At 35.5% G+C, this 15,334-nt stretch overlaps 1 protein-coding gene across 2 annotated transcripts in view; it reads right to left on the bottom strand.

Annotated features, from left to right (window-relative positions):
* MSRB3 (methionine sulfoxide reductase B3) overlaps positions 1 to 15,334 on the bottom strand; it is a 151,374-nt gene that overhangs the window by 113,375 nt on the left and 22,665 nt on the right. Inside the window, exon 1 of one of the 2 annotated variants that reach the window (XM_074325457.1) lies at positions 7,684 to 7,804. The exons of the other annotated variant lie outside the window; for it this stretch is intronic. Coding sequence (XP_074181558.1) covers positions 7,684 to 7,759 — 76 coding nt within the window. The 5' untranslated portion in view covers positions 7,760 to 7,804. Of the gene's footprint in view, positions 1 to 7,683; positions 7,805 to 15,334 lie in introns of those variants that run through there. 2 annotated transcript variants of the gene reach the window in all.

Raw genomic sequence — 15,334 nt, forward strand, 5'->3', positions numbered from 1 at the left:
GTAGAACTGCTGGGTCATAAGGTAGTTCTAGTTTTAATTTTTTTGAGGAACTTCCAAATTGTTTTCCATAGTGGCTGCACCAATTTGCAATACCCTCAACAGTGCACAAGGGTTCCCTTTTCTCTGCATCCTCACCAACACTTATTTGTTGATTTATTGATGATAGCCATTCTGACAGGAGTGAGGTGGTTATCTCATTGTGTTTTTTATTTGCATTTCTCTGCTGATTAGTGACACTGAGTAACTTTTCATATGTCTATCGGTCATCTGTATGTCCTCTTTGGAGTAATGTCTATTCAAGTCCTCAGCCAATTTTTTAATTGGATTATTTGGTTTTTGGGTATTGAGTTTTATGAGTTTTTATTAATTTTGGATGTTAATCCCTTATCAGATGTATCACTGACAAATATCTTCTCCCATTCAGTAGGATATCTTTTCATTTTGTTGATAGGTTCTTTTGTGTGAAAAAACTTTTTAGTTTGATATAGTCTCATTTGCTTATTTTTTTCTTTTGTTTCCCCTGCCCGAGGAGATATATCAGTAAAAAATATTACTATGGGTAATGTCTGAGAGTTTACTTCCCATATTTTCTTCTAGGAGTTTTATGGTTTCGGGTCTTACATTTAAGTCCTTAATCCATTTTGAGTTTATTCTTATAAATGGCATAAGAAGGTGTTTCACTTTAATTTTTTTGCATGTATCTATCCAGTTTTTCCAACACCATTTATTGAATGGACTGTCTTTACCCCAATGTAAATTCTTGCTTCCTCTGTCATAGATTAAATGACCACATAGGCATAGATTTATTTCTGTGCTCTCTATTCTGTTCCATTGATCTATGTGTCCGTTTTTATGCCAATACCACGCTGTTTTGATTACTACGGCCTTGTAGTATACTTTGATATGATGTAACGTAATGCTTCCAGCTTTGTTCTTCTTTCTCAGGATTTGCCATGGCTAATCAGAGTCTTTTATGGTTCCAAATAAATTTTAGGATTATTTGCTCCAGTTCTGTGAAAAATGCCATTGGTATTTTGGTAGGGATTGCATTGAATCTATAGATTACTTTGGGTAGTATGGACATTTTAACTATATTAATTCTTCCTATCCATGAGCATGGTATATGTTTCTATTTATTTGTATCTTCTTTAATTTCTCTCTTCAATGTCTTATAATTTTCTGAATACAGGTCTTTTACTTCCTTGGTGAAATTTATTCCTAAGTTTTTTGTTCGTTTGTTTGTTTGTTTGTTTTTTGATGCAATTGTAAATGGTATTGTTTTCTTAATTTCTCATTACTACTGTATAAAAATGCAACCAATTTCTGAATATTAATTTTGTATCCTGCTACTTTACTAAATTCATTCATCAGTTCTAATAGTTTTTTGGTGAAACCTTTCAGGTTCTCTACAGTATCATGTCATCTGCAAATAATGACAGTTTTACTTCTTTGTTTCCAATTTGGATGCCTTTTATTTCTTAAAAAGAGAATTTTTAAAGGCGCTTCCATCACCAAATGATAGTAGAGAAAGTCATTTAACTTTGTCTATCTGATTGTCTTGTATTCTTTATAGTCATTACTAATTAGTGAATTTCTCAAACAAAACTAAAATTTGTTTTATCTTTTTGTTCATGCTCATTTTCTCTCTGTTGTTACTAGATATTGTTATGTATTTTATAATTACTAATATATAATATGAAGACTTTATTTCATATTTAGCCAAAAATTAAAAAAATCCACATTTAACAAACCATATGCCCAACACCTTATTCATACGGATGAATTGTTCTCTAATAATTTAGCCTTGTGCACAAATAACTTTTAAAACTCATGTAGGAATTAGATGCTGTATAGCAACTTTTCAACTTTAACTAAAACTTTACTATATCATAGAGCTACTAAAACATTTTGTTTTAGAAAAAATATAGCTACATCAGAGTACTCATTAAACATTTTAAATGTAAATTTTCTTAGTTCCCCAAAACATTTTAATTCATGCAAAAACCGACTCATGCTTAACAGTCAATGTGTTAAACTAATAACATTTTCAAGATTCTATAAAATTCAAAACATAGCAAAACAAAATGTGAAATTTCTTTAATTCTTGGGTGGTCTGCTGAAGAAAATGTAGTTGCATAAAACTATAAATTACTGTTAAATCAGCTATTTGGATACAAGATAAGTTAATTTATGAAAACTTGTTTTAGTTTATAAAAAGTCTATACACTTGAAAGACAATTTCAATGAGATATCCAACCATAAGGGAGTTGGAATCCTATTGAAAATGGAAAAAGGTTTTGCACTCCACAAATATTGTTTGAACATAATATAAGCAGAAAAATTTGTAGTTTGTAAATCCATATGTTCTTAACCGGACTTTACATACTTTTGTGTAAGTTTTCACAATGCACCTATGTGCTACTATCAGTACCCTTTCGTGCTGTGAAAGAATGTAAATCTAGTGCCATCTACTGGAAAAAGTGGGTACCATTCAATCAATCAATTGCAAATTATTCTGTGAATCATGTGAGTTGAAATTTGTTATGTCTATTTTTAGAGAACTAATTGTTTCTTTTTAAAAAAAAAAATCTTCCCCAAAGGATTTTCAATACAATCAAATAAGTTATGTAAGACAAACTTGTAAGAATGGTGAAATTGGAGAATAGGGGTATTAATCTAAACGTGGGAGAATTCCATTGGTGATATCAATACAAGAATCAGAAATACTTTGTTTTGATCAGAGTTTTTACGTTGGTTTCATGTGTAACTTTTAGAACACCTATGGTCAAAGACCCCTCTATGAAGAGTTTCAGAATACCTAACAAAAAACTTGAAATTATAGAAAAATTGTATGTAGGTGTGCATATGTATTTTCTGGAAAAGGAGAGTCCTAACTTTTATCAAATAACCATGGAGATGGTTCATCCTTTCATGAAAAAAAATCCAAAATAGAAATCCAATCCAATCAGTAGGTGAACAGCAAACTGATGACTTCAATTATTCTTTAAAAGGTAAATATAACATCAGATGCTATTAATGAACTATTGCCAGCTGAAACTTGAATAGTACTTCAATTATGGATGTTGCTTTGGTACGTATCTCTTTATCAGTATTTCCTCTTTATAAATGGAGAATTTAAAGTATAACAAACAATATTAATTTGCTCCAGAGAAAGATGATCAAAAGAGTCAGGATTCTTAATTGTCATGATAAATATAATATGCACTTATTCCCTTCTTCATACAGTTTATTTACCAACAAACCTCAACTTGTTTGAGAGAAAAAGTAAAAGCAAGTCTGGATAATATACACTGAATCTGTGGTACCATTTTTTTGTTGTTGTTTAGCTACAATGTGATTCATACCCAAGATATTCACTATATTAATGCAATAAAATGAGAAAAGATAAATTGTTTCTCACTCAAAAGGCAACCAAACTATGAACTACTTTTAATCTTCCTATATAAAAGAGTCTCAAATAAATTTGTACTCTGTTATAGCTATCACTTCACCTACATGTAAACTTTCCAAATGTTTATTCATTCATTTAACAAATATTTATTAAGTGCCAGGCACTGTGCTAAGCTATGGAGCCACAAGCCCCTGGTTCATAAAAGACAGCTATTATACAGACTACACTCTACAACTTGCAAACACCATTTGCAAAATATCTCTCTTTAAGACTTCTAATTTCTACATTAGAATAACATGATATCTTTACAAAACTGCGTAACAGCCATGTGGCTCTTCAACCCATGGAGACTGTTAGATATGCCACTAAAGTCAAGTAAGAGTAACAACCATGTATTATGTATATAATGTTAGAGAAAAGTATAATTAATCACTGTAATTAGTACTATTTAGATAAAGACTCTCACTTGGCTGAAAGCTATGATGATATCTAGTCTAAGCTACAATTAGACTTAATTTTTTCAAGCATTGAAACTATGTATAAAATTGTGCCTCTAATCCCTCCTCAGATAATGCTTCAGTCTTGGCTTCGAGGTAAGGAATTCTAATGTTCAAACGCAGAAAATATTTCTGTCCTCCCACCACAACCTAGCAGACTTTTCTGTAAATTCCCGGCCATTAATTAGTGCTGAGTTTTAAGATTTGATTAAGCCAAAGCCAAAAGTAAAAGCAAATGAGTTAATAAAAATCAAAATTTAATCTCAGAATTTAATACATTATCTAATTTGCATTTCTCATTTTAAAGCTAGATAAAGAGACTAAGATCTGGAGAGGCTTACTGATAGGTTCAAGGTCACAGAAGTTAACGACAGAGCTGTGGCTAGAGTTTTCTGACTCCTATTCCAGTGCTCTTTTTAATACATAAAAGGAACTGTTATAGGAAATTAAGAAGAAATTCTGAGAGAGAGAAATTACCTTTAATTACAAACATGAGTGAACCATAACTCAGATGCACTTAATAAGCTCTAAATTAAAATTATGCTTTATTAAAAAATAAGAAGTAAAGGAAGTCAAAGCTGAAAAATGATAGATCACTCTTCTGGGATATGGCCTCATACAGGTCAATCCGGTTATAATCAATTTTAAGAGCCTGTTCCAATTATTTTTTAGTTCTGGAATTATTTTGTATTGAATAATACCTGAAATTAGTAGGGTACCGGCTAGGGAGCAGAAATCTTTTTGATTTACAGAGACTTTGGTTGTAATGGGTTTTGACCAGGGAATATAAATTAAAGCAAGACTTCAAACTTTCACCTCAATTTCCTGTATCTCCAATTTTGACCTCTTCCTTCCCAACTTGTACAAAGTAATAAAGACTAGAATTCCCACTTGAATTTTATTTTTCAAAATTTAAATCGTTTCATTACTGTTGAACTTAACAATTTCTTCAACATTTCTATATTTCTTCAAGTAAAATTCTGTTAGAGAAATAGATGATAAAGATTTTGCTAATATTCATTATAAAATATGTAAATACTGGAAGACTGACTTTCACTTTTAAAAGTAAGTGGTGCCTGAATGGCTAAGGGATGATGGGATACTATTCCAGCCTATTCATTTATCAAATTAAAATGGGTTTGCAAGCGAGAAAGACACAGACTTTCTCTGGGCTTCCAACAGTACTGGGTAAGAATAACAGAAATGTGTTATGTATTTATAGGATTTGAATTCTGGTTCAGCAGCATATATAAGTAAAATAAAGAGATCAAAACAACATACTGAGATGGTTATTCCTCAAACATAAGGTGCATTTGTGATTCCTATTAAAGTAAAAATAGTTAAGCGAAAGATGGGACAAATGTAAATGTTTTTAAAAGTCTATTAATGCTAGAAAAATACAAAAAGTATATAACTATTTTGATAGAGGTATCTACAGTAAACCTAGTGAACATTTACATATGGTGCGTACTGTATGCCAGCCACTGTTCTAAGCAGTTTTCACATCCTAATCTATTTCATTCTCACAGCAACCCTTTCAAGTGAGTACTATTTTTATTACAATAATAATACAAATAAGGAAGGCAAAGCACACAGCTAGTTAAGTGGCAAAGCCAGATTTAAAATCCAGTCAAACTCCAGAATTTGTGTGCTTAAATACTGTATTATAATTGGTTCCTTCTTAAGAATTACCAGCTTTGTTGAATTTTATCTTTGAATCATTCTGATATAAGATTTATCTCTCAATTATAGAATTTCATTATGAAACCCTTTAATTCCATGATTGCCATATCTCAAGGAATACCCTGTTAATTAATAAATTGTGTCTGAGAATACTTAGCCTCCTCTATGTACAGCAAACTCATGTTGCGAGAGCTATGCTGGTGCTCTCACATGTTCAGGTATTTTTCAGTGGAAAACATGGTTGTGTATAAATTAAATAACTTTCATATTCCAATTGTTATATGTAACATGTAGTTATGAAAAAAGTTCCACATGGCACAGGGTCTACATTGGCGTATGTTCTCACTCAAATTAATATAAAATTCAACAGCTAAACCTTGTCAGTTCTACAACCTGAATCTGCCTCTAATCCAGCCCCCTCCTTTGCAACCCTCCGGATCCCACCGTTGAGGCTCTCAGCACTTCCTGAGTCCCTCCAGTCTCAAACGCCTCCAATCGACTCTATGATCGCAGGGCAAAGCTACTGAGAAGAGTGACTGGGCCCCCCAGGCACTAAGCTTCATTAGCCTCTCATGTCACCACAAATAAACATAACATCGATTTTTAAAAAAAAAACCAGATGTTTACTATTTAAATACACCTTTAAGACAAACGCCCTATCCTCCCTTCTAATCAAGTTGCAATCCCAGCCTTCTTATAGAAACATCTGGAATCAGCACTGACCTTCCACCATACTAAATCGATAATCATAAAATGCAAATCAAGTCATGTCATTCTCTCGTCAACCCTCCCGCAAGGTTTAAATTCCCTAAAACCTAGAAGGCGCGTCCTGAGTTAGCTACCTTCCTTCCGCACCTCCTCTACTGGCCCTCGCCCACCGAGCCAGCCATATTAAATAACCTGCATTTCTCGAACATACCTTGCTCTTTCAAGCCTTCTTGTTTTGCTCATGCTACTTACTCCATATGTTAGAAACATCCTTCCTCCTCTTTAAACGCCTGGCCATTGCTCACAGACTGAGATTCAGCTCAAACACTCGTATTCTCCATGAGGTTCTCCTGAAGCTTCCGAGACCTTGCCTCCCTCCCAAAATGTCTTCCCCTAAGCAAAAAGCTAGGCCCACGCTTCTCGGGCTTCCCCTAACACGCCAGGTATAAACACGCTTAGTCTAGTCTTCGCACCCTATGGTTCAATGGTCCTCACACAGCTCCATCTCCATCTTGCACTAGTTAAAGAGACGGGCTTGATCTTGTTTATCGTGGTGTCCTCACTGCTTCACACAATGCCTGGCACTCGTAATTGTCAATGAATGCTTAATGAGTTAGAATTAAATTCTCTATACAAAACAGTAATAGAGATATACGCATTAGTAGAAAATATAAACAATATTGACAATAATGTTCACAGAAAATATCTGACCATTGTGGTTTTCATAATTAAAATATTAAACTTATGATGCTACAGTCACATAATGAAATTTAAATGCTTAAATGTCACCTCATGTGTTTAAATGCTTAAAATTGTATTTTTTTTAAAGTATGGTGGTTCTAATGTAAAAACCAATTGACACATGCTATATTAGTTCTGTTTATTTGGTCATTAAGCAGAACATTTTTAAACTACAATAACTAACTAGCTTTATTATACTAAAATTCTTCATTTTAATTTTTTCTTTCCTAAAGGAATGGCCACATGAGAAATGAAAAGCATTTCCATTATCGTTTAACAAGATCAATGTCCTATGTTGTGTGATTTGGGACAGTTTCTTATCAAGACTGCCGGCCTCTTATGAACAATATTATGATTTTCAGATGTGTAGGGTGCATTAAAGAACAAGAAAATATTATGAAATATTAGTGACAATTATGTACCGAGCAAGGAAACTGAACAATGTTTCCAAGGTTGTAAGGATGGTGGAAATGAATGTTACTCAAAGTAGAGTGGTGATTTATAACCAATTTCCGTCTTCAAATTAGGACCCAAGTAAAAGAAAACGAAATTGAGGCGAGCATGATGGTGTACCACTTCCTGCAGCAGAAACACCCACACGGACCAGTGCCCTCACTTAGGTACAGAATAAGAAGCAGCAACCTGAGGGAAGCGCACAGGCTCGGAGGGCTACTGGCTGGCTCTTTGTCACCAAATGCAGCAGGTTGAATGCAGACATCACTGTGCTATCTTCACGAACAAAACGACAGGCAAAGAACAGGGGCAAGAGCTGAGTAGGAGAAAAAAGAGAAAAATTAAAACATCACAAATGTTAAAACACATTCATTGCTCAATGGATGGTTACAGTTTTTACGAGTGGAAATGAAGACACATACACAGTGCTAATAAATTTCAAATGCCTAGTTTTCAGCTGGTGAGCTTACTTTCAACCCAGGCTTATTTACATCTTATGAATAAAATATACACAATATAATCGTGTAATCTGTGAACACATTTTGCAAGAGGTTCAGAAAAGAGACGATGTTTAAAACAATTTAAAGGAATGAACATTTACTGAGTTGGTACCATGTGACAGGAATCGTCTGGGGCCTAATATACACATGGTATCATTTCGTTCTTACAATAAACCTAGCAGGTAGGTTTTTATCCCCCAATACATATGTGAATAAACCAAGGCTCAAAGGTCCAAGGGCACAAAGCAAATAACCAGTGGAAAAAGGATTAGAAAACCCTGTTATATCTCACTGCAAAGCTGTATTCTTTCCTTACACCAGGCTGCTTTCTTTCAGCAATTATTTGCAAATCTCCGTCCCTGGAGAAGACTGTAAAATATTGTAAGATTAAGAGAATTTCTTTTGTGAGAGTTTTATTTTTTTGTTAATAGCCAAATAACCTAGGGTCAACTAGGAGACTTCACTTTAGAAACAGCGTTAAGTCTGAACATAGCACAGTGCATTTGAACTTTCATTTGATTTTATAATTTATAATGTCTAGGTGAATTCTGTGAAAAATATTCACAATCTAGCCTTAAAAATGGCATATAAATATATATATATATATATTTTAAGCTTCTGGAAATGAATCGTGTGGAAGAAGCTCAAAATTGTGTCAATGATAAACTTTAGAGAAAAGTTCTGTTAGGACTTTCTTTGAAGTTTTGTATAATCTTTCAGTTGGTAAAGATTAACTTCAAATGAAGATGGAAAATACTATATGAATATTAACTTCTAATATTTTATTTAAAATTAGCATTGGAAGTGACCTTATCCACTAAATGTCCAAAAATGGAAGTAAAATTAATGTCTAGTTCATTTCCTGACCCTCACCCCCCAAAAAAAAATAAAAGTCTGTTTCTGGGTCTCTTCTGACCTCCTGGAAGAACAAACACATAATAAACAGTAATATATTTTACCAAATCACTCTGGAGTATATCTGACAGAAATCTGCTTGTATTAACATGCCTGAACTCTGACTTCTCCAAACTAAACTCAATACAAAACTAAAACATTTTTGTGTTACTAACTGGAGACAAAAGGGAGGAAGAGGGAAGGTAAGTATCGCAATGCACAGCCTGAAAGAACCATTAAACGTAAATAAACATGCCATTTTCACGAGTGACTGCAGAGCAGGGAAAAGAGAGCATTCCTTTGGAGCAGACTACTGACTAATAAAAGATCAAAGGTCTATACCTCACAACACTATAAATAAAAATGTATTTTTTCCTCGTGACCTTCTTTGTAAGGTATAAAGTGTGCATGGTCGATGTCATTACTTAGCAAAGCCGCAGCCTCACTATGCTCCCGCAGCTGATCATAAAACGTCTTCTTCCTATTCTGCCTCATCAATTGCTGTACCAGGCGGCCTGCGCGCCTACCAATGGCCACGGCCATCTGGCTTGTGTCAAAGCCAGCGCACAGGAAGAAAGTCAGTGATGTAACTCTGCAGGTCAGGCAAAGAACAAAGATGCATTCTACAATTAAAAGCTGCGGGCCTCCAATACCAGGGCCCTCCAGCACCATATGACTATGTGATTTCATGTTCCGGTTAGGTTGCATTTATTTCTACCCAAATAGCCAGGGCTCCATCTAGTGGCAAATTAGTTTTGCCCAGTTTTCTTTAAAAGCAAACCCTGAAAGTACTACACTTGCACCAATGAAGTAGAGCAACCAATATGATCAATAACTTTTAGAATAGTATGGTCTTTTCACACTGAAGAATACAAAAAGCATGATTTGTCACAACATTCTCCATTTTCAAACCCTACCAAGCATGCATTTCATGGTTTGGATTTGATATAACCCTAATTATTTTAACGTGTTAACCCTAAATATAGTGAAAAAAGCAGCTATTTTTGCCAAGTACATGCAAAATGGCATTCCTTAACACACTACTCTGAAAATATGTGGCTGAGATGTAAAGTGAAAAACAATTCTAAAGAATGGATGCATGCATCTGGATGCCTTGGTGAAATCAAACTCATAATCTTACACTTACAAACAACAAAAGAATCATAGTGAAAATGGCTCTCACATGTGACACCAAGAGCAACTCTTTCCCTAGAACAGAAAAATATTTTTAGGCTGAAATGGTTTCACAAAATTAATTTTTCACTAATGTTTTGCACTTCATTTATGTTTGTAGTGAATAAACACTGACAAACCAATCTAAAACACAGAATACATGTGCATGAAGGATGGGCTATCATAATGAATGCATGTGAGCTATGGAGTCAGACGGCCGGGATTGGAATCCTGGCCCTGGCCCTACCTAGTTGTGTTGCTTTGGGTAAACCACTTACTCTCCCAATGACTCAGTTTCCTCAACTCTAAAATAAATTAACTGATAACAAGGACTTGGAAAACTCCTGGTACATAATACATGCTTTAAAATTATATGCATTAGAAATTTCTAGCAGTCCATTTATACCCAATCCTATTTAGAGTTAGCAGGCTATTCTCCAAATACAGAACCCTATTTAGGCCAGAAAACTACTCCTTGATGAATCTCCACAGTGAATCATCCTAGCGAAAACAGTAGGACAGAGATATCCTAAGGATAACAGCTGATGAAACCCTTGGCACATATTCTAAGCACTTCACATTTATTAGCTCTTTTAATCCTCATGATTTTATGAGATACATATTGTCATTTTCCCTTGTTTAGATGAAGATTGTGCGATAGGGAGATTAAATAATTTGCCTAAAATCTTAGAGCTAGTGAACAGCAGAGCCTGTAAGTAACTGAACTGCATGCTTTAATAGATTTGAACCCATGCCATCTAGCTCCAGGGCCAGTGTTCATGACCACTACAAAATTGGCGATTAAAAGACTGAGATTATACCAACTCGCTCTAGATACTCTGATTCTCTGTTTCTCTACTAGATAATGTGGCCGATAATAAACACTTAAGTATTCAATTAATTCAAGAAGATTATTTAAAAGGCTGGCCCGGTGGCTCAGGCGGTTAGAGCTCCATGCTCCTAACTCTGAACGCTGCCAGTTCGATTCCCACATGGGCCAGTGGGCTCTCAACCACAAGGTTGCCAATTCAACTCCTTGAGTCCCACAAGGGATGGTGGGCTCTGCCCCCTGCAACTAAGATTGAACACAGCACCTTGAGCTGAGCTGCCGCTGAGCTCCCCGGTGGCTCAGTTGATTGGAGCGCGTCCTCTCAACCACAAGGTTGCCTGTTTGACTCCCTCAAGGGATGGTGGGCTGCGCCCCCTACAACTAGAAATGGCAACTGGACCTGGAGCTGAGCTGCGCCCTCCACAACTAAGACTGAAAGGACAACAACTTGACTTGGAAAAAAGGCCTGGGAGTACACACTGTTCCCCAATAAAGTCCTGTTCCCCTTCCCCAATAAAATCTTTTAAAAAAAAGAAAAAGATTATTTAAAGATCCTTTCCCTTGACATTAAGTGAAAAATGTAGGGAGTTAAGCGAAAATTCTGAGACACACTCAGATTTCTACATTTGATCTTTCTGTTTCACCAGATGCAACTTTCTCTTTCACCTTCAAAATTTTTCTCTAAACTCCTTGGATACACCTTTATGATATATCTACAGACTTCACCTCAATCAACCAAAGCTTCAATAGGTTGATGATATTGGTACTTCTGAAGGCTAAACAAAACAACATCTACTCCTGTCCCTCCCAAAAAAAGTCAAGTTTCAATTTGATAGCTTTCTTCCCATCGCATGCTCTGAGCTAGAGTCCTGGGAGAGCGCTCTAGCCAGAAATGATCCTAGCCCCAAAAAGAGGCAAAAGAAGCCCATGCTTCTGAGTAATGACAATCTTTTGTGAAAGAATTAGCATTCAACACCCTGTAGAAACCAGCACTGAGCAAGGCGCCACCCAAGTTTAATTTTAAAATTCTCCAAGTTTACCCTCAATTTCCTCATTTTTGTATTGCCTTTGTCTCGAATAATTGCATAGATGAATAATATCTATAGATAATCAACATGCTATTTTCTCAATCTCAGATATATGGCTTATGCATCTATTTCCCAGAATATCTAGTGCATCATTTTGAAAATATTTGGTGTTAAAAAAAATACTGGTTGAACAATCCTAACAAGCAGTATCACACTATGTGTTGAGAATAAAATCAGATTACACAATTATCTATAATTTCCTGCTTAAAACTTTTTAATGATTGATTCCCCACTGCATATTTTGAGAAACAGGAAATACCATTTCACACAAGTGGAAATGCTACCCAATATAAAGGGTCTGAGAGGCTTTGCAGTAAGTACACCTGCGTAACTTTGCCTCAGTTGGTACCTCCAATAGTTCTGACCACACAAACCCCTTCTTTCCTATCACCATCCCACAGAACACATTTTGGTAAATCCTTTGGATAAAGTCCAAATTCCTAAACAAAGCATACAAAGTTCTCAGTCTGGTTGCTGCCTAACTCATCTTCTCTCTTGCTGTAACCGCACCCCACCCCACGCCATGCTCCTGCCATACCCATGTACTTGTCATTTCCCCCCAATAGGTCCACTGTTTCCTACTTCTGCGCCCATGTCTTTCTCCATCCCATGTCCTTCCACTCCTCGTCACCACTCCCAACTGCCACCACTCCTGACCTCCCTGGCCTCATCCCCACTGAGGCACCAAGCATGCTAGCACCTCCCATGGAACAGTCTTCAGAGCACTGATTGGCGTATGTCTCCCTCTTCTAGATTATAAACCTCCTAGGCCCAGGGATGGTGTCTTTTTCATCTTTGTATCCCAGTAGTTGGCACTTAGCAGCCATTCGTTTATTGAATGAAAACAGTGACGATGTAAATGACTGATTCCATGGAACTGATTGCTCAGGATCATCACGTCCCACACTGCTCTCTCTGCCATCTCTATGGCCAATCATGCTTAATGGAATAATTCCAATGAAAACCAGTTTGCTCCTCCACAGGAAGTAGCAGTTCCGATGAAGAGATGGAAAGTTGAAAATGCAATCTGACTTGAGATTCAAAGATAATTCAAATGCCCCATTTTAATAAAAAATTTTACTTCTTCATCTCCCCTCCCACCCCACCCTACTGCCGAACTCTGATATCCAAAAATTTGATTAATGTCAGTTAGTTTGTTTTAGGTTTGGGTTTATTTTTATTTCCTGTTACTTTTTTCCTTGTGGTTGAACAATAAACTGCCAAAGAAAGATGATGTTAACAGGGAATCCAAAGAACTCACAAAGTTGATAATTAGCTCTAGAATAAATGCGCTGATTGTGCTATAGTTGATTTAGAGTGGCTAACGTAAAAGTCATCCCTTTCCAATAAATGACAAAGGAATGTCTGTATCAGTGGTTTTCCTCAAGCTGCTAGAATGTCCCCCCAAAACTGCAGGGGTCAAAAGAGAGTTGACAAATTTGAATTTTGTCAAGTAAAGACAAAATAAAAACAAAAAGCCCCAAACTCTAATCTCACCATGATAGATAAAGAACATTTTTTGAAACAGAATAGATTTCGTTTTGCAGGAGAAAAAATGTCACTGTTGCTATTGTTCTCATTTTATTATTAAAGAAGAAACTTCATCATGGGCCAGCATTTGGGAACCACTGATCTAATTGTTTACTTACTATAAGGTTCGTATAAAAACGTTTTTGTTCTTACCAGCACAGTGCTTAGCACCCAGTTCATGCTCAATTAATGTTTGTTGAATGACTTGATCAATCACTCATTTATTTGTCGAAATCGCAACGTCATTAGCTAGAATTGGGCATCCATTTGTGCCGCAGAGATCTTTTTGTATTCGGTATAAGAAACAACAGCACACTGGCTACTCAGAATCTTCAATCTTCCAGACCATTTAGAGATAACACTTTTAAGACAAGGAATCGCAAAAAGTTACTCAGTTCCTCTATACACAATCGTCCTTCTTTATCCATGGTTTCACTTTCCACGATTTTCAGTTACCCATGGTCAACCACAGTCCAAAAATATTAAATGGAAAATTACAGAAATAAACAACTCATAAGTTTTAAATTGCACACTGTTCTGAGTAGCGTGGTGAAATCTCTCAGAGTCTTGCTCTGTCCCATGAGAGATATTAATCATCCCTTCGTCCAACGTACCCAAAAGAGAGAATTTTTCTATCTTATTTTCAGTTATTGTTCATCTTATACTGTGTCTAATTTATAAGTTAAACTTTATCATAGGTATGCATGTGTAGGAAAACACATAGTACACAGAGGGTTTGGTACGATCCGTGATTTCAGGTATCCACCAGGGTCTTGGAACCAATGCCCCACAGACAAAGAGAGGGTTACGATAAATTCCTACGACATGGAAAACAATGCTGACAAATATGCAAAGATGTAACATATACTCTTTGCTGTCAAAAAAAAACATATTAGCCTAGATGAAAACATAAGATATGTGCTAACTGCTTTAACAGAGATAGAAATAAAGTACATGGAATTCCAGGGGAAGACATATAGCTTCCAGCTTTGGGATGGAAGGGCAGGGATATGGGGGTGTTGGGCATCAAAGAAAAGCTCTGTGAAAAAGGACTTTTCTTTTTAATATATCCAGGGCTAGCTATTTTTAAACTTTTTGATCTCAGGATCCCTTCACACTCCTGAAAATTATCAAGGACCCCAAATGCCTTTTGTTTATGAGGTTATTATACCTATCAATATTTACTGTATTAGAAATTAAAACTGAGTAATTAAAAAAATATATATGCTTATTCTATTACAAAGAATAATAAAAATATTTACGATATATTACAAAAATTGTATTTTCAGTGAAAAATAACTATATTATACAAAACAAACCACATATATGGCTTAACAAAAAACAGCCATACTGCCATCTCTGCTTCTGCATTAAATCTGATGTGCCATGTTATTTTCGTTGAAGCATATGTACAAATGAAATCTTGCCTCACTCAGATAAGTAGTTGGTAAAGGGAGGAGTACGTTAATAACTTTTCAGATAATTGTAGATATTCTTCTTTAATATTACACCAAAACTCAACAAATGATAGTGTGAAACTACTATCAATGAACTTTTCATACTGTTACATTAAAACTCATTGGTCTATCTTGTATTTTGAATGCATCTTCTAACTTTGCATGATTTTGTAACTGCGCATTTGGAAAATACTGGTTCACTGGGTTATGCAGATCTTTCATATATTGACACATTTCATTATCAATATCAAAATCATATTCATTAATATCACCATTGATTTCATCAAAAAAGGCTTTAAACACCGACAAGCTGTCAAGCTCACAGTGGCAGATACAAGTGTCCCAAAATTTTATTTTTTAAATTGAAAG

Source organism: Rhinolophus sinicus, linkage group LG02 (assembly GCF_036562045.2).
Source record: "Rhinolophus sinicus isolate RSC01 linkage group LG02, ASM3656204v1, whole genome shotgun sequence".
Classification (NCBI taxonomy): domain Eukaryota; kingdom Metazoa; phylum Chordata; class Mammalia; order Chiroptera; family Rhinolophidae; genus Rhinolophus; species Rhinolophus sinicus.